General features: G+C 42.0%; 1 protein-coding gene across 2 annotated transcripts in view; it reads right to left on the reverse strand.

Moving 5' to 3' along the window:
* Nucleotides 1-20,298, reverse strand: part of ADAMTSL1 (ADAMTS like 1) — a 469,150-nt gene that overhangs the window by 173,669 nt on the left and 275,183 nt on the right. For both annotated transcript variants that reach the window (XM_033858059.2, XM_033858057.2), the window contains one exon: nucleotides 10,102-10,281. In XM_033858059.2, the coding sequence (XP_033713950.1) occupies nucleotides 10,102-10,281 (180 nt within the window). The remainder of the gene's footprint in view (nucleotides 1-10,101; nucleotides 10,282-20,298) is intronic.

Here is a 20,298-nt window from a genome sequence, read left to right on the forward strand (position 1 = left end):
TATATGCCCAGTAGTGGGATTGCTGGGGCATATGTTAGTTCTATTTTTAGTTTTTTAAGGAACCTCCATACTGTTCTCCATAGTGACTGTATCAAGTTACATTCCCACCAACAGTGCAAGAGGGTTCCCTCTTCTCCACATCCTCTCCAGCATTTATTGTTTGTAGATTTTTTCATGATGGCCATTCTGACCGGTGTGAGGTGATACCTCATTGTAGTTTTGATTTGCATTTCTCTAATGATTAGTGATGTTGAACATCCTTTCATATGTTTGTTGGCAATCTGTATATCTTCCTTGGAGAAATGACTATTTAGGACTTTGACCCATTTTTGGATTGGGTTTTTTTTTTTGATATCAAGCTGCATAAGCTGCTTGTATATTGTGGAGATTAATCCTTTGTCAGTTGCTTCATTTGCAAATATTTTCTCCCATTCTGAGGGTTTTCTTTTCGTCTTGTTTATGGTTTCCTTTGCTGTGCAAAAGCTTTTAAGTTTAGGCCTCATTTGCTTATTTTTGTTTTTATTTCCATTTATCTAGGAGGTGGGTCAAAAAGGATCTTGCTGTGATTTATGTCAAAGAGTGCTCTATGTTTTCCTCTAAGAGTTTTATAGTGTCTAGCCTTACATTTAGGTCTTTAATCCATTTTGAGTTTATTTTTGTGTGTGGTGTTAGGGAGTGTTCTAACTTCATTCTTTTACATGTAGCTGTCAGGTTTTCCCAGAACCACTTACTGAAGAGGCTGTCTTCTCTCCATTGTTTATTCTTGCTTCCTTTATCAAAGATAAGGTGACCGTATGTGCGTGGGTTTATCTCTGGGTTTTCTATCCTGTTCCATTGATCTATATCCTGTTTTTGTGCCAGTACCATACTGTCTTGATTACTGTAGCTTTGTAGTATAGTCTGAAGTAAGGGAGCCTGATTCCTCCAGCTCCATTTTCCTTCTCCAGATTGCTTTGGCTATTTGGGGTCTTTTGTGTTTCCATACAAATTGTGAAATTTTTTGTTCTAGTCCTGTGAAAAATGCCATTGGTAGTTTGATAGGGATGGCATTGAATCTGTAGATTGCTTTGGGTGGTATAGTCATTTTCACAATATTGATTCTTCCAATCCAAGAACATGGTATATCTCTCTGTTTGTATTGTCTTTAATTTCTTTCATCAGTGTCTTATACTTTTCTGCATACAGGTCTTTTGTCTCCTTAGGTAGGTTTATTCCTAGGTATTTTATTCTTTCTGTTGCAATGGTAAATGGGAGTGTTTCCTTAATTTCACATTCAGATTTTTCATCGTTAGTGTATAGGAATGCAAGAGATTTTTGTGCATTAATTTTGTATCCTGCTACTTTACCAAATTCATTGATTAACTCTAGCAGTTTTCTGGTAGCATCTTTAGGATTCTCTATGTATAGTATCATGTCCTCTGCAAACAGTGACAGTTTTACTTCTTCTTTTCCAATTTGGATTCCCTTTATTTCTTTTTCTTCTCTGACTGCTGTGGCTAAATCTCCCAAAACTGTGTTGAATAATAGTGGTGAGAGTGGGCAACCTTGTCTTGTTCCTGATGTTAGAGGAAGAGGTTTCAGTTTTTCACCATTGAGAACAATGTTGGCTGTGAGTTTGTCATATATTGCCCTTTATTATGTTGAGGTAGCTTCCCTCTATGCCTACTTTCTGGAGAGTTTTTATCATAAATGGGTGTTGAATTTTGTGGAAAGGTTTTTCTGAATCTATTGAGATTATCATATGGTTTTTATCCTTCAGTATATTAATATGGTGTATCACATTGATTGATTTGCATATACTGAAGAATCCTTGCATTCCTGGGATAAACCCCACTTGATCATGGTGTATGATTCTTTTAATGTGCTGTTGGATTGTTTGCTAGTATTTTGTTGAGGATTTTTGCATCTGTGTTCATCAGTGATACTGGCATGTAGTACTTTCTTTGTGACATCTTTGTCTGGTTTTGGTTTCAGGTTGATGTGGCCTCATAGAATGAGTTTGGGAGTGTTCCTCCCTCTGCTATATTCTGGAAGAGTTTGAGAAGGATAGGTGTTAGCTCTTCTCTAAATGTTTGATAGAATTCGCCTGTGAAGCCATCTGGTCCTGGGGTCTTGTTTGTTGGAAGATTTTTAATCACAGTTTCAATTTCAGTGCTTGTGACTGGTCTGTTTATATTTTCTATTTCTTCCTGGTTCAGTCTCGGAAGGTTGTGCTTCTCTATGATTTGTCCATTTTTTCCAGGTTGTCCATTTTATTGGCATATTGCTGCTTGTAGTAATGTCTCATGATCCTTTGTATTTCTGCATTGTCAGTTGTTACTTCTCCTTTTTCATTTCTAATTCTGTTGATTTCTGTCTTCTCCCTTTTGTTTTTTTCTTGATGAGTCTGGCTAATGGTTTATAAATTTTGTTTATCTTCTCAAAGAAACTGCTTTTAGTTTTACTGATATTTGCTACTGTTTCCTTCATTTCTTTTTCATTTCTTTCTGATCTGATCTTTATGATTTCTTTCCTTCTGCTAACTTTGGGGTGTTTTTGTTCTTCTTTCTTTAATCGCTTTAGGTGTAAGGTTAGGTTGTTTATTTGAGATTTTTCTTGTTTCTTGAGGTAGGATTGTATAGCTATAAACTTCCCTCTTAGAACTGCTTTTGCTGCATTCCATTGGTTTTGGGTCGTCATGTTTTCATTGTCATTTGTTTCTATGTACTTTTTGATTTCCTCCGATTTCTTCAGTGATCTCTTGGTTACTTAGTAGCATATTGTTTAGCTACCATGTGTTTGTATTTTTTATAGTTTTTTTCCCTGTGATTGATATCTAGTCTCAGCATTCTGGTCAGAAAAGCTACTTGATATGATTTCAATTTTCTTAAATTTACTGAGGCTTGATTTGTGAACCAAGATATGATCTATCCTGGAGAATGTTCCATGTGCACTTGAGAAGAAAGTGTATTCTGTTGTTTTTGGATGGAATGTCCTATAAATATCAATTAAGTCCATCTTGTTTAATGTGTGATTTAAAGCTGTGTTTCCTTATTTTTTTTCATTTTGGATGATCTCTCCATTGGTGAAAGTGGGGTATTAAAGTCCCCTAATATGATTGTGTTACTGTCGATTTTCCCTTTTATGGCTGTTAGCATTTGCCTTATGTATTGAGGTCCTCCTTTCTTGGGTGCATACATATTTACAATTGTTCTATGTTCTTCTTGGATTGATCCCTTGATCACTGTCATGTCCTTCCTTGTCTCTTGTAATAGTCTTTATTTTAAAGTCTATTTTGTCTGATATGAGAATTGCTACTCCAGCTTTCTTTTGCTTTCCATCTGCATGGAATATCTTTTTCCATCCCCTTACTTTCAGTCTGTATGTGTCTCTAGGTCTGAAGTGGGTCTCTTGTAGACAGCATATATACGGGTGCTGTTTTTGTATCCATTCAGCCAGTCTGTGTCTTTTGGATGGAGCATTTAATCCATTTACATTTAAGGTAGTTATTGATACGTATGTTCCTATTACCATTTTCTTAATTGTTTTGGGTTTGTTTTTGTAGGTTTTTTCCTTCTCTTGTGTTTCCTGCCTAGAGAAGTTCCTTTAGCATTTGTTGTAAAGCTGGTTTGGTGGTCTGAATTATCTTAACTTGTGCTTGTTTGTGAAGGTTTTAATTTCTCTCTTGAATCTGTATGAGATCCTTGCTGGGTAGAATAATCTTGGTTGTAGGTTTTTCCCTTTCATCACTTTAAATACGTCCTGCCACTCCCTTCTGGTTTGTAGAGTTTCTGCTGAAAGATCAGCTGTTAACCTTATGGGGATTCCCTTGTATGTTATTTGTTGCTTTTCCCTTGCTGCTTTTAATATTTTTTCTTTGTATTCAATTTTTGATAGTTTGACTAATGTGTGTCTTGGAGTGTTTCTCCTTAGATTTATCCTGTATGGGACTCTCTGTGCTTCCTGGACTTGATTGGCTATTTCCTTTCCCATGTTAGGGAAGTTTTCAACTATAATCTCTTCAAATATTTTCTCAGATGATTTCTTTTTCTCTTCCTCTTCTGGGACCCCTTTAATTTGAATGTTGGTGCATTTAATGTCCCAGAGGTCTCTGAGACTGTCCTCAATTTTCATTCTTTTTTCTTTTTTCTGCTCTGCAGTAGGTAGTTCCACTATTTTATCATCCAGGTTACTTATCCGTTCTTCTGCCTCAGTTATTATGCTATTGATTCCTTCTAGAGAATTTTTAATTTCATTTATTGTGTTGTTCATCATTGTTTGTTTGCTCTTTAGTTTTTCTAGGTCCTTGTTAAACGTTTCTTGTATTTTCTCCATTCTACCTTCAAGATTTTGGATCATCTTTACTATCATTACTCTGAATTGTTTTTCAGGTAGACTGCCTATTTCCTCTTCATTTGTTTCGTCTCATGGGTTTTTACCTTGCTCCTTCATCTGCTTATTTCTCTGTCTTCTCATTTTGTTTAACTCACTGTATTTGGGGTCTGCTATTCACAGGCTGCATGTTCGTATTTCGTGTTGTTTTTGGTGTCTGCTTCCAGTGGGTGAGGTTGGTTCAGTGGGTTGTGTAGGCTTCCTGGTGGAGGGGACTGGTGCCTGTGTTCTGGTGAATGAGGCTGGATCTTGTCCTTCTGTTGGGCAGGGCCACATCTGGTGGTGTGTTTTGGAGTGTCTGTGAACGTAGTATGATTTTAGGCAGGCTCTCTGCTAATGGGTGGGATTGTGTTCCTGTCTTGCTAGTTGTTTGGCATGGGGTGTCCAGCACTGAAGCTTGCTGGCCATTGGGTGGAGCTGGGTCTTCGCGTTGAGACAGAGATCTCTGGGAGAGCTCTCAGCAATTGCTATTACGTGGGTCTGGGAGGTCTCTGGTGGTCCAATGTCCTGAACTCTGCTCTCCCATCTTGGAGGCTCAGCCATGACATCAGGCCAGAGCACCAAGACCCTGTCAGCCACATGGCTCTAACATGTTGACCTCCAAATGGCAAAATCCTTTCTTTGTTTGAATAAAGGTGGCCTTCGAGGTCCAGTTTTTAGGGAACTGGCCCAGGGTGGCCATCCCTGGTTTCACATCAACATGATCTCAGGCAGAAACCTCCTTGTTTTTCCACTTTGTCTTTAAGTTTCTCATTGAAAAAACTGGCCCGTGGTCCCAAGGACGGTCGCAGCTTCGGCTGGTGGGGGCCCTCCCTCCCACTGGGCTCCTTGTTTTTACTTTTGTAGCCTGGGATTTAGAGTTAGAGAGTCACAGAGTCCAACTCAGTATTTCAGTAGTTGGCAAGTCACTTAAACTCTCTGAGTCTGTTACCACTTCTTATACTTATTTTGCAAGGCTGGGAATTAAATGAGATAATATATTTTAAAATTTCACACATAGAAATGACATTCAGTTAATGCTAATTCCTATCTCCTTCCTTTACAAATAAATTATAATACTTTAATGTCAAGTATCAGATAATTCTTATGCATTTACTTTGTTTGAGGTGGGGCGCTAAATGCTATGGGACAAAATGTGCAAGATGGTTCCTAACCTCAAGGGGATGTCATCAAATAATGGGAAGAAATCCAAATGCATTGTTAAAATGAAATAGTATATTAGGGAACATAGAAATCAAAACCCCAATGAAATACCACTTTACATTCACTAAAATTCCCATAATCAAAAAGATGGACAACAATAAGTATTATTATTATAAGTGAGGATGTAGAAAAATTAGAGCCTTCCTGTATTGCTGGTGGGAATGTAAAATAGCACAGCCCTTTTAGAAAGCAAGTTTGATATTTTTTTAAAAAGTTAAGCATACATTTATCATATGACTCAGCAATTTCAGTCCTAGGTGTCTTACCCAATAGAAATGAAAACATACATCCATATAAAGACTTGTATGCTAAGGTTCATAGCAACATGATTCTTAATAGGCAAAAGTGGAAACAACTCAAATATCCCTCAGTTGGTGAATGGATAAATGAAATGTGGTATATCTGTATCATGGAATATTTTATTCCACCCTAAAAAGGAATGTTCTGATAATGTGCTACAAGATGGATAAACATTGAAGACATTATGCTAAGTTGAATTTTAGAGTATATAAATTATACTTCAATAAAGCTGTTTAAAGAATTATATAGTAATAAAAGAATTTAGTAAAAATATAAAACTAAAAGTCAAGTGAAGTATGAAAATATTAATGCTAACAATTGGTGAATGCTTATGGTATACTAGTGATTTCCTGGTCTAATCTGGAAGATCGTTGGAGTCTGGATGGGTATAGAGAGCCGGGGATAAGCATGGGAGCCAGGGAAATAACCAGAATCAAGGTAGAAGAGTTCAGTGCACAAGGCCAAGGCAGGCCTGGGGGCAGACCTAAACCAGTCTGACTGAACAGAGGGGCCAAGTGGAGAGTGTCAGGAGCTCAAGAGGTGGTTTGGGGCCAGATGTTGGAGACTTTTAATTTTCAGACAGAAGGTTTGGACTTGGTCCATAAGGCAATGAGGAGCCATTAAAGGGAAGAGTGAAATGATGAAAGAGGTATTTTGAGAAGGTAAATCTGGCAACAGTGTCTGGGAGGGATGGGAGTAGGAGATGATGAATGGCAGACAGGGACGTCAGTTAAGAAGGCTGCCACGGTAGTCCAGGCTTGAGATGATAACGGCCTGAACTAGGGTCATGGCAGCATGCCACGTTAACTTGAAAACTGACAGTAGAAACCAAAAAATATTATCTCATGTATCTAAGTTTTATATGCTAGCCCATGGAAATGAACTATTCTATGCAAGGCACTGTGATATCCACCACCCTGAAAGACATTTAAGACGCAAAAAACGGGGATGAGAATCAAGCCCGTTGCTTTTGTTCCCTGATGATCGTGGATTCCAAATTCCACCTATCCCTTATTTTATTGTAAATGACAGCACCGAATCCAGGGACCAGGTGGGATGGGGGTAAAGAGCCTGGAAATTTTAAAAGCCTGGTCATTTTAGTGCTGCCAAGTAGAAAAATGGAAAAATGGACTGTGTGTCAGAAGATGAGTTTAGGATTTTGGTCAAGTCTAGTTCTTTCTCTAAAATTCTCAATTTCTAAACTTCTCTCAATTTCCACATCTCTAAAACAGGGAAACTATATTCGAGCAGGGATTTTCAAACTGTGTTCTTTAACTATGTTGAACAAGTGATTTAGGGGCTTCTCAGGTGGTCTGGAGACCCAACCACTTGGAGATCCGGGACCCCTACCCAACCTACCCCCTACTTCAACCAAAACAGCTCTGATTTGTTCTGTTTTAGATTTCTGGCTTCACAATAACATTTCAATGGAAAAAAGGGTCTTGTGGCTTTAATGTTTAAAAGAACAACTAGGTTATAGGATCTCCTAAGTTCCTTCTAGCTTGAAAATTGAGTTTAATTTCTCTTATATTTTTGTGAGGGAGGAATTTCCGTAAAAATATGACTTAAAAATAATGAATAGCCAACTCTTTCAAGAGATGCAAGTGTTTCTTTTAAAGAAAAGAAGTAAGGTCTTTTGAGAGGCCTTTCTTCGGAATAGGATCTGAAAGTAATTTTATTTGAAGGGTTTAAAACGTTGGCTTAATTCTGTCTCTGAGGGATTCTGTGCAGTAACCATGAGATTGCGCCCAGATAGTTGAGGATGAAAAACACGCATAGATCATCCAGGTTTTCCTTTCTCCAATGGGAGTCCTGTGGGAGTGTGTGGAATGCACGTCTCATCCCAGACAGAAGGGCCAAGGGAAGGGTTGCTGGGACGATAGGGGCAACTGGAAACCCTGTGAACACCCCCAGGAGCACTTTTGTATGGCATCAGCTTGAGTTTAACACCGGTGAGTCGGGGCTAAAATCCCACCATTCCCAGCCCCTTCTCAATGTTTGGAATTTCCATTCATCAGCCCAGATAATGCAGAACCTAGTAACATTCCCTGGATAAGGGCTAACTCTACCTAGTTCCCCAAATGTAACTTCCACCTCCTAGGAAGACCAGCAAAGCTTGTGGGAGGCCTTGGTCATGATCCTGGATCCAGCCAGTCAAGTGCTTTCTTTTATTTCCTCTCCTTTTCCCGACAATGAGGAGGGATGGAAGAAAATCATAACAATAGTTAAGGGTTAACTTTTACTAGACACAAAGTACTTCATGTGCATCATTTAATTTTTAAGCGTCCCAATAACCGTGTTAGTGAACACTATTATCATCTCCAATATTTAGCTAAGCAAACTGAGGCCTAGAAGGGTTAAGTAACTAGCCCAGGTTATACAGCTAGTAAGTGGCAGAGTCAGGATTCGAACCTAAGTTTGCCTGTCTTTGAGTCTGAACTCTTAACTACACGTGATACTGTTCTAAAGGTCTCCTTTACGTAATGGGACCCATGGGATTGCAATGCAGCAGTCTCCTTTCCTTAGTGCCTAATCACAGGGTCCCTCCTTCAGATTTTCTCTGTGTTCCATATGCTCAGAGGCCACAAACTCCGGGAAGTTGGGAGGACAATTCTCATACACACAAGTCCCTTTCTCAGCATCCCACTCATGGAAGACTATCACCGACAGACTTAGAAGAGCAGTGCCTTTTACACTACGCCCCTGGGAGGAAGTCTTCATCTAGAGTCACTTACTTGGCAAATACATCAGTGCCCTCGTCTGCACTGCTAGTTTTGTTAAGGATTTTTCATATATGATACCATACCCCAAATCAACAATCCATGGAAAATTTGTCACTGACATGTTCACACATGCCCATACAGATATGCTCATTCCACACATTTAATCTTTTATCCTTCCGAAACAAAATTATTTCTAAAAGATGAAATAACAATCATTGCCCCTTCTGTTCTCAGCCATTTGCGGGGAGCTACCATCAGAAGGCAATTTTACTGCCAAATTACCAAATCTATGGTGTGTCAGTTACCTCTCAATTTCAGTGCCCTTTGCAGGTACCGTCTGATGGACCTCTACACGGGCTGACAAAACACAGGGCAAGAATTCTCAGAATGTAGGTTGAAAGACATGGCATCTTAATTTTCAGAGGCAGCTTTCCCCTCTGTGATGTATTTTAACCAGCAGCAGCTCTGTCCTGTGAGTTGGACAGACTGCAAAGGAGGCAGTGAGATCACCAAGGCCAGTTCGGATGCTTCTATGCAAGAAAGGAGAGGGGCTCGACTCTGCCTGGGACACAGAGATGTTCACTTCAGGCCTCGTCCTTCTGTTCTTGGCTGTATCTGCTTGCCAGGGGGATTTCTCTATGAAAGACACATAGGCCCATGAAGCTGGGGGAGTCGCAGGCAAGTCAAAGAAGGAGGAGAGGCTGAAAACAAGTTGCAGCTGGGTATCCATGAATTAGTTCGTGCTAGTGTTCAAGTAGGAATGATTTAGAGAAGTCGGTTAGTTGGGGATCTATCCCTAACTTACGAGGCAAGTCAGGAACGGCAATGCCGATGCAGCCATCTCCCCAGATGCAGGGCGACGGGGGAAATCAACTTCTCTGGCTGGGAAGCTGTTGATGTTCTGGAGCCAGAAAACTGACAGGAAAGAGGCAGGATTTCCTTGGCCTTCTTTTCCTAATAAATCATGTGCCTCATTCTCCAGTAACTTGGAAGAGAAAAACTAGAGAGGCTTTGCCTTTCCTGAGGAGAGACTAGAAACATCTGGGAGTAGGAGAGGCAGGGGGGGGGTCAAGGAGGCGGGAGCGAAGGTAGAGGAAGAACCTGGTGTTCTGAGTAGAATCCCGGGCCCGAACAGTACGAATGAATGAGGCCTGGTTTTGTTCCGCGAAGGGCCCGTTTATAATTCCCTGCTTCTGACTGTTGAGTGAGGGCTGGCTGCTTAATGCGCATCCCTGCAGCCTAGTTAAAATCTAGTTACACGATATGGTATATCAGCGCTTACAGAAACTCTGTTCCATGCAGAACTGATTCACTTTGCTGCACACCTGAAACTAATACAAAAGTGTAAATCAACTATGCTCCAATAAAAATTAAGAAAACAAAACTCTGTTCCACAGTGTTAGGAGGATTATTTTGTTCTCCTCTCGCCTTCTGTATCTATAAGCTTGGGTGCCTTCTCCTCCTTCTGCCTCTTTTGTTATCTCCTTCTGAGAAGCATACCTACCTCTGTCCAGTCAGACAGCAGCCACTCGCTGGGACAGTCATCTTTCTTGCAGGCTTGCTGGGAGGCCAGTTTGGGGGCCGAACAGAAGGTCTCTGGAAGCTCCAAGAAGCTGCCATCAGCCATGCGCTGTTTGCAAAGAACCTCGCGCTTCTGGATGCCCCCTCCGCAGGTCCTGGAACACTGGAGAAGGAAGAGAAAGCAGACCCTGCATAGGACAGTAGCACATTTGACTGCTAATTCTTACCTTAGCCTTGGTTTGACTCAAGAGCGAAAAAAGAACCAAAAAAAAAAAAAAAATAGAAAAGGAAGAATACCCAGGAACCAGCCCAAAGGATTTTGCTTCCTCTCCTTCAAATGAATTTTGTAGCAAGTTCTACACCGTCTGCTCTTAATCTCAAATATGTAGCTAGAGCACCCAGGAATTTCACGGGCCTTTAAATCTTAGAAAGTTGGTTCTACCTAGGGGCAGGACAGGAATAAAGATGCAGATGTAGAGAACAGATTTGAGGACACAGAGAGGGGGAAGGGTAAGCTGGGACGAAGTGAGAGAGTGGCATGGACATATATACACTACCAAATGTAAAATAGATAGCTAGTGGGAAGCAGCCGCATAGCACAGGGAGATCAGCTCGGTGCTTTGTGACCACCTAGAGGGGTGGGATAGGGAGAGTGGGAGGGAGACGCAAGAGGGAGGAGCTATGGGGATATATGTATACGTATAGCTGATTCACTTTCTTGTGGAGCAGAAACTAACACACCATTGTAGAGCAATTGTACTCCAATAAAGATGTTAAAAAAAAAAGTTGGTTCTAAACTATGATTTGCAGTCACCCAAGACAACTGGTTTAAAAGGTTATATAATAGAGGGCTAAACATATTTATGACCCAGTGAAAATAATCTGTGGTGCTTCCAGAATGAGCAAGAGGGAGCTGCTGCCACCAGTGTAGATCTGGAGGAATTAACCTGCAGAGAAGGCAGCACTTCCTCTCTCTCTAAGTGTAAACATCCACTCTACCCTATTGGAGGGGCGGTAGATTTGAGGCTTGGTTTTCCGAAGGACTCCCTGGAACACGTTTCTTGTAGGACTGGTGTTTTTTTAGGGCGGTGAGAGCAAGACCCATGGAAATTTGGGATACAAGAAAAATCACCTCATGTTAGTGGTTTTCAGCAGGACCCCAATCAAACACACCATTTACAAGTAATTTAATAGTTATCATCCAGTTGCCCGAGGCGGGGCAGGAGGCTGTCATTCCAGGACTCTGTTCCTCCCTTGCGGTAGGCAAAGCAGCCCTCCGTTTTTAGCTGGGCACAAGACCTTTTGGCATACAGACTATATTTGCTGACCTCCCTTGAAGGTGCCGCGTGACTAAGTGCTGGGCAAAAGGATATACGTAGAATGTTGTGTGCAACTTCAAGGAAAAACCCACAAAAAGAAAATGTGGCATTTTCCCCTTCCCGCCTCGTCCTTGCTGGCTGGAATTTGAACACGATGTCTAAAATTTAACCTTCCGCCTTGGATGGCGACAGGCAAAAGGAGGGAAGCAGCCTATCTTCCTGGGGGTGAAGCCAACATACCGGCCCTGGATGGCCTGTGTGTGTGTAAGAGGAAAACACTTCTCTCTCTTATCTAAGCCACTATGCCTTTGGGTGTCCTGTCATTTTTTAGTCCATCTAACTCTAGCTAGAAAGACAAATACTGTATGAAATCACTTACATGTGGAATCTAAAAATTACAACAAACTAGTGAATGTAACAAAAAAGAAGCGGAATCACAGATATAGGGAACAAACTAGTGGTTACCAGTTGAGGGGGGGAGGGGCAATATATGGGTGAGGAAGTGGGAGATACAAACTACTGGATGTAAGATGGGCTCAGGATGTATTATACAACAAAGGGAATAGAGCCAATATTTTGTGATGACTAAATGGAAAGTAACCTTTAAAAACTGTATAAAAAATTTTTTAAAAAATGAAAAAAGGAGGCATAGGCACAAATGCTAAGAAAGAGGGAAAAGAAAAAAAAAATCTAACCCTAGCTAATCTACCAACCATGACTACTCTGTTCTGCGGGTGGAGGGATTTTATTTTAAAACTCTAAGGAGTGCTCTGCTTTCTTCAAGAATAGTCCCTTTTATTGAATCTGCTGCCCTTGTGCTTGCTGAGAAATTAGGCCTGGGTATACAAAGGCTGAGCGTTTGTGCTGTAGGAGCTTCTCGTGCTGCAGCAGTGGGCTCTCCGAACTCATGGGGGTCTGTGATCAGTTGGCTGGAGTCAGAACTGCAAGGGGGATGGGTACCCAGAGTCAAGGTGAGGATGGTGGTACAGTGCTCCTGAGGAGAGTCAGAACGCTGCTGTGGCCCAGCTGTCACCCTCTTATTCGGTGGTCCCAATCCTGATGCACTTGATTTATTTCTAAAAATTTATTTAATTAATTATTTTTGGCTGTTGTTGGGTCTTCGTTACTGCGCGCGGGCTTTCTCTAGTTGCGGAGAGCGGGGGCTACTCTTTGTTGCGATGGGCGGGCTTCTCACTGCAGTGGCTTCTCGTTGCAGAGCACGGACTCTAGGCACGCGGGCTTCAGTAGTTGTGGCTCGCGGGCTCTAGAGCGCAGACTCAGTAGTTGTGGCGCACGGGCTTAGTTGTTCCGCGGCAAGTGGGATCCTCCCGGACCAGGGCTTGAACCCGTGTCCTCTGCATTGGCAGGTGGATTCTTAACCACTGTGCCACCAGGGAAGCCCCTGCTGCACTTTAAAACAACCTGGGAGCTTTTGAAAAGTCCTGAGTCCTGGGCCCCATCTCAGATCCATTAAACTCTGGGATATATGTCCCAGACATTAATTTTTTAAATTAAAAAACATTCTTTTTTTAAACCTCCCAGGTAATTCTATGCAACCAGGATTGAGAACCATCTCTCCAAATGAATGCCCCTCCATCATTTCCAATGGGAGTAAAATAAACATGGAGGGGAAAACCTGGGACCCAGAGCAGCCTCTGTTAGAGCCAGTGGTTACGTGGAGTATCTTATAAGGTGTATGGGTGTCCATCCAATTTGAATAAATGCTCCCAATATAAACAGGTAGGTGAATATGAACAGCGTTCAGATTTAAGCATCTTACTGAATGTGGCAATAAGGTAAAATGCAGGTTAATTTTTTCTCTCTTTCAAATTAAGGAGCGGATGAAAATAATTGGTTTTATTTTAAGGGTGACATTGTAATGTGCTATAGAGTGTGACCACTCACTTAAAATAACAGAGCTGAGGGCTTCCCTGGTGGCGCAGTGGTTGAGAGTCCGCCTGGCGACGCAGGGGACACGGGTTCATGCTCCGGTCTGGGAAGATCCCACATGCCGCGGAGCGGCTGGGCCCGTGAGCCATGGCCGCTGAGCCTGAGCGTCTGGAGCCTGTGCTCCGCAGCGGAAGAGGCCGCAACAGTGAGAGGCCCGCATACCGCAAAAAAAATAAATAAAATTAAAAAATAACAGAGCTGAGTTGTCACTTTGCAGATAGGACCTGATTTAAGGGACAGACCCTCAGATGATTCCCCCCTAACACTATATGGAATTCTGTGCCAACTGTATGACAAAACAGCTGCAAGAAAAGTTAAAAAAAATCAGCTTGTTATTTTGAAGTTTGACCTACACAGAAAACTTGCAGGAAATTCTCAACACCCAAAGATAAAGTAAGACTCCTGAGAATGTCCTTCAGAGCCCTCACAGTCTGACCTGCATTGACCTTCTCAGCCACGTTCCTTGCCGGCCTGCTGTGGGCTGGTGCTTTAGCTGCAGTGGACAATCTGCCCTTCCCTGGGCCCACAGATGCCTCCTCTGCTCAGGCCTTTGATCACGTTGTTCACTCTGGGAGCAATGCCCTTCACCTCTCTGTCCATCCAGAAACTTCCAAGACATCCTTGAAGGCCCAGCTCACCGGCCACTTCTTCAGGAAAGCCTCTTTTAACCCCTCTGCCTCATGGTGTATAAGTCACCTCCCACCCCACCTTGACCTGGAAGGGTACTGCACATCCCGTTAGGGCTGGTTGCTTATGCTCCCGCTATTTTCCTCCGCCTCCCTGCATTCACATAGGATTATGTGACTTTTGAGGAAAGAGAACGTATTCATCTTTCTATTCCCCAGTGCCTAGTATAGCATCTGGCAAAGAGTGTACACTTCATAAATGTTTGTTGAACCGATGACTGGATGAACGAAAGGGCCAAAAAGCCAGATGCTGAAAAGATGTAAAACAAACATCCAGCTGATGGGCTGCACATCCACCTTTTATCGGACTGTTTTATCATTAGCCAGAAGCCTCTTCTAAGTAAGTCGGCAGTGGGTTTCAGCCAGCTGCAGTGCGTGCTCTGCGGGGTGCTCTGATCCTCCAGGGATGGCAGACAACCCTCTGGCTGGGTTAATGTCGTCAGGGATTTGGCTTTTAAACGCATGTCTCAACTTCGCTCAGAAAGTTTCCCTGGTGTGTACACTGAGGAAAAGGTGGTTTTCAAAAAAATTTTTTAATTGTAGAAGATGAAATCTCAAATTAGAAAAGGTTCCAAAGTCTGTGATGACTTTGTGAACTGGTCAAGGTTACGCGGTGAGGCTGATAGCTCTGACGTGAGAGGCAGAATGCAAAGGAGAAAAGATTTTGAAAGCAGAAGCAAGAGAAATTTAATAAAATGACATGAAAAGTGTTTGCTTTATGAATCATCATTGAAAATAATATTGTGGTATGAAGATGGAGATCTCTGGTAATGGGTATTGTTTTAAAATATATTCCATAAACAGAATAAATAACCCAAAAGAGCATGTATATCGCTTATCCTTGTTGCCATGCATATTTCATGATATAAGGTCATGGGTTCATTAGTTTTATAAGAAAAGTAAAAACAATACAACATGAGGAACACGTAAAAGTTACGTTTCTATACAAAAATACAATGGCCTGAGTGTCCTGTATTTTTAAGAATTTCCCCATGATCAGCACATTCATAAATTCTGCCTCTTTTGACATTTTTGGTTTCATGCTGACAGTTCAATTCACTGAGAGCTGAGTTCACTTCCTTGGTACCTCGAGTCACACATTGACCCCAACACAAAGTGATGTCTACATTCTGTTTCTAAGGTCAAGTTGCCAGTTTTAACATGATGTGCTCTGCTTAGCTTCTAACTCATTTCATTCCTTTCTTCATTCTCTCATTCATTCTTTCATCAAACATTTCCTGAGTACTTGCTGAGTGCCAGGCACTGTACTAGGTGCTGAGGACTTAAGATGACTTAAGATGGTCACTACGCCTCAGTCCAGTCACTGCACTTTACCTTAAGGTGTGATCAGTTTCACAAAAGAGGGAATATAGACAAGAGTGCAACCAAGTCTTTATGGAAAAGATGGGGAAGGCTTTGCAGAAGAAATGGTTGGCCGGGGAGATAGGAGCGCTGGCAGAGTCGGACCACGTGTGCACAGATGGAGAAACACGGCATGTTCACACACCTCCAATGAGTCCTGAGAAGGCAGAGCTTAGGGTTCATGGGGACGTGTCATTGGGAAAGGAGACTGAGAAGGCGGATGAGTGGCAGACAGTGAAGGGCCTTGGACATAACTGGACATACTCTTAAGACCCTGGGGTGTCATTAAATGTTTTAAAGTAGGAGGTAACACGATCTAATTTGCAGAAATGATTCAGGTGGCAAAGGAAAATGGGTTCCAAAGAGTACCGCCCTGTGAGATGTTAATAGATGTGCCAGGGAGAAAAGGTTTCATTGTCAAATACGTCTAAACGACAGTGCATGCCACACCCCTATTTGGGGGTTCTGAGCACATTTTAATATTTTAAAGGTCTGACAGAGGGCCTGTAGTAAAGAACCACTGATATCAGGTTGGGGAACATCAGATCAGAGTTAGGTGAGACAGTACAGGGAGAGCAGGTAAAAGGCTGTTTGTAGTAGTTTGGTTAGTTGAGAGCGCTGGAACCAAGGCAGTGGCAGAAGGATGAGAGAGGAAGAGAGCACTGGGGGGTTGGGAAGATACAGGAGGTGGAATCAACAGGACGTGGGTGTTGACTGAGTGTGAAGAACAAATGAGGCTGAGATGGCACTAGTTTCTCGCTGGAGAACAGGCTAGATGGTGGTGTTACCCACAGCACAAGGTCCACAAGGGAAGGCCAGGTCTTTGGGGGAAGGTGGCAGGTAGGTGTGTTATCGAGCTTGACGTTAGACCTTCAGAATTTGAGGTAACTTTGCAACATACGAGGTTGAGAGGTTCAAAGGGTAATCAGAGAGTGTTTAGTATATAACAGTGGGAAAAACTAAGTCAAACTGAAGGAAGGCTCAGAAAAACAACAACAAAAAAAATGAGGACTGGAATCTCACTTACTAAACAAAATTATTAAATAAGAACAGAATTTCTATATGGGCCACTTTGTGAATTAAAATTATCTTGTTAATCTAATATCGATTAAGCTTTCTTAACCCTGGAAGTGCAAGGGGTGTGCAGTATATCTTCTGGGTTCAACATTCCTGTTACTTCGTGAAGCATGGGCTAGCATACCCACTAAAATTCAGAGCAATTGTTAAAAAGAATTTTCTGCTAATAAATAAAAACAAAAACACTTCACCTGTGAAATGTGAACTCTGATCTGTTTTGCTGACATTTATTTATTTTTTAATTAATTAATTAATTACTTTTTGGCTGCATTGGGTCTTTGTTGCGCGGGCTTCCTCTAGTTGCAGTGAGCGGGGGCTACTCTTTGTTGTGGTGTGCAGGCTTCTCATTGCAGTGGCTTCTGCTGTGGCAGAGCACGGGCTCTAGGCCTGCGGGCTTCAGTAGTTGTGGCACGTGGGCTCAGTAGTTGTGGCTCACGGGCTCTAGGGTGCAGGCTCAGTAGTTGTGGCGCACGGGCTTAGTTGCTCTGCCCTAAGGATCTTAGGATGTGGGATCTTCCCGGACCAGGGCTCGAACCTGTGTCCCCTGCATTGGCAGGCGTATTCTTAACCACTGCGCCACCAGGGAAGTCCGATATTTATTGTTGCTTCTAGAGGTAGGATCAAGCATCCATTTCTTCGTGAAATACACTACTAAAAACTAAGATAAATATCCCAATAGATGTTTTTCCTCCCTGGATACAACATTTTAAATAAACATGGTCTCTAACTCATGAGGAATTACATTTTAGTCACTGGTATGTAACAAAACTGATGACTACATTGACTCTTTCTGCCGGAATTCACCCCTCTAATCCAGATCAAAGTCATTCTTTCCTGTGTGGTGTGTTCAAATCTAAATGAAAATTTTAATTCTCAAGTATTTATAGTTATTAAAATTCTCTTTTTTTCCCTAAATATTACCAGCAGGGACTCTTCTCTCATATATCTTTTTACATAGCTAAACTACAGGCATTCTGAATTGTAACCCTGAATAAAAAAAAAAAAAGGAAAAAAAGGTTTACAGGTAAGTGGCCACATAATCACAGTTTCAAGCAAGGGGGGAACATAGGGGCTGTGCTGATTGCTTCAGTCTCTATACAGATGTGAGCAATACGTATGTACAGTGGGTGGACACAATCCTGCACATAAAACACAGGCCATATAGAGAAACAGAAATGATGCTTCAGAGTGGACGCTCTCATTCATTTCAGGTTAACCTTTCTCGCATCTTTCTCTTTTTCTCTCATTTCTGTTTTAAAGGTTTTGTTTTAGAATAAAAACAAATGAGATTGATGCCTACAGAGCTCATGCATAGTGGCAAGAGGAGTAGAAGGCAGACTTTTACTTTGTGCTAATGGAGACAAACAGGCTCTTCAGCCCACAGTCTAGCAGACTGAAGCAGGCTGAGTCATGACCCCAGAGATATCTATGTCCGTATCACTGGAACCTGTGCACATTTGACCTGACATGGTAAAAGCGACTTTGCAGAGGGTATTCAGTTAGACATCTTGAGATGTGGAGATTACCTGGGTTATCAAGGTGGGGCTGATGTGGTCACAATGGTCCTTGTAAGACGATGGCAGGAGGACTGGAGTCAGACAGGGTGTAAAGACAGAATCTGAGGTTGGAGGGAAGTGCTTTGAAGCTGGAGGAAGGGGCCATGAGCTAAGAAAGCCAGAAGCCTCTAGAGGCTGGAAAAGGCAAACAGATCCTCCCCTAGAACTTCTAGAAGGAATGCAAACCTGCCAACACCTTGATTTTAGCCAAGCGAAACTGATTTCAGACTTCTGACCTCCTGAGCTATAAGATAATACATTCATGTTCTTTTAAGCCACGAGTGTGTGGTAATTTGTTATAGCAGCAAGAGGAAACATACACAGATTAACTACCCTGGATAATGCAACAAATACTGAGTTTTATGTAAACTGCTGATTTTTGAGCTGATATCAGATTTCCTCACAATTTAACAGTTTAGAGCAAATTGTAAAGAGGTTTTGGGAACGCTGCACTGCAGAGTGGAAAAAAGAATGGATTTTGACTCATACAGATCCCTCTTCCGTTTACTGGCTATGTGAGCCGGGACAAACACAGCCTCTCTGAGCCTTGTTTCCTCAAAGGATTGCCGTAGGGATTAAAAGATAAACTGAAGAGCAGGAGAATGAACTCTACTAAATAAAGTCTGAATTCATGCTAACCTCACAGTGCTTTAGTTTCCTCATCTGTAAACTGAGAATCAGAGTAGTAACTATCACATCAAGGATAGTGAGGATTAAATATGTTAAAAATAAAAGTGAATTTCCTATAGTTACGAAACAAAAGTGAGTCACAGATGAAGACAACAAACTTATGGTTCCCAGGGCATAAGGGGAGGGGGGAGGATAAATTGGGAGATTGGGACTGACATATACACACTACTATATATGAAATAGATAGCTAATAAGAACTGGCTGTATAGCACAGGGAACTCTACTCAATACTCTGTAATGGCCTATATGGAAAAAGAATCTAAAAATAAAAAAGAGTGGATATATGTATAACTGAGTCACTTTGCTGTACACCTGAAACTAACACAACATTGTAAATCAACTATACTCCAATAAAATTTTTTAAAAAGTGAGTTAATAAGTGTTATTGGAGCCCTGCTACAGATATGAGCATATGTCCAACCTTAACTCCCTCCTTTGTGATCTTTTTAAAAATGATTTTAATCTACTTTTAGATTAGCATTAAAAATATCCTTTCTGGGCTTCCCTGGTGGCGCAGTGGTTAAGAATCTGTCTGCCAATGCAGGAGACACAGGTTCGAGCCCTGGTCCGGGAAGATCCCACATGCTGCGGAGCAGCTAAGCCCATGCGCCACAACTGCTGAGCCTGTGCTCTAGAGCCCACGAGCCACAACTACTGAAGCCCGCGCACCTAGAGCTCGTGCTCCGCAACAAGAGAAGCCACTGCAGTGAGAAGCCCGTGCACCGCAACGAAGAGTAGCCCCTGCTCACCGCAACTAGAGAAAGCCCGCGCGCAGCAGCGAAGACCCAATGCAGCCAAAAATAAATAAATAAAATAAATTTATTTAAAAAAAATCCTTTCTATTTCAAATACAGCAGTGTGTATAATAACCTAAATGGGAAAAGAACTTGAAAAAGAATAGATACGTATGTATATATAACTGAATCACTTTGCTGTACACCTGAAACTGACAAAACATTGTTAATCAACTATACTCCAATATAAAATAAAAATTAAAAAAAAGTTCCTAGAACTGCACTGGATACATACTCTTTTTAGAATAAGAAGAAGCTCCTGAAATGTATCAAGTGCTCCATAAATGAACAGGCACACTTGCCATGGACCTTTTCAGCACCATTCTCTATGCTTTACACACCTGCATGGGTGTGGTGGGTTCTCACTGAGACTGGGTTACTGCTGTTACTGGCCTGACGGTCTAACTCAGGAGTCATGGCAAAGCAGCAGGTAAGGTGGTATGTGACTGTTAAATGAACAGCACTGACCGTGAACGCCATGTGGCTGCAGAGCAGGAGGGTAGTAGAGGAGTCCTGGTGGGAGAGGTGGGACTCCTGCCGGCTTTGACAGGCAGAGGGGAGGGGAACTGCGGGTGGGCAGGGAGAAGCGTGGGCAGAAGGAATGCACAAGCAGAGATGGGAGAACCACAGTTAAGAGATGGGCAGGGGCAGACGTGCAGAGGGATGAAGGCCTGACTAAACCATTGGGCTTTATTATATGGCAATGGAGAGTCACTGAAAAAAATCCTAGCAGAAGACTCTCATGA

Source organism: Tursiops truncatus, chromosome 6 (assembly GCF_011762595.2).
Source record: "Tursiops truncatus isolate mTurTru1 chromosome 6, mTurTru1.mat.Y, whole genome shotgun sequence".
NCBI classification, from domain to species: domain Eukaryota; kingdom Metazoa; phylum Chordata; class Mammalia; order Artiodactyla; family Delphinidae; genus Tursiops; species Tursiops truncatus.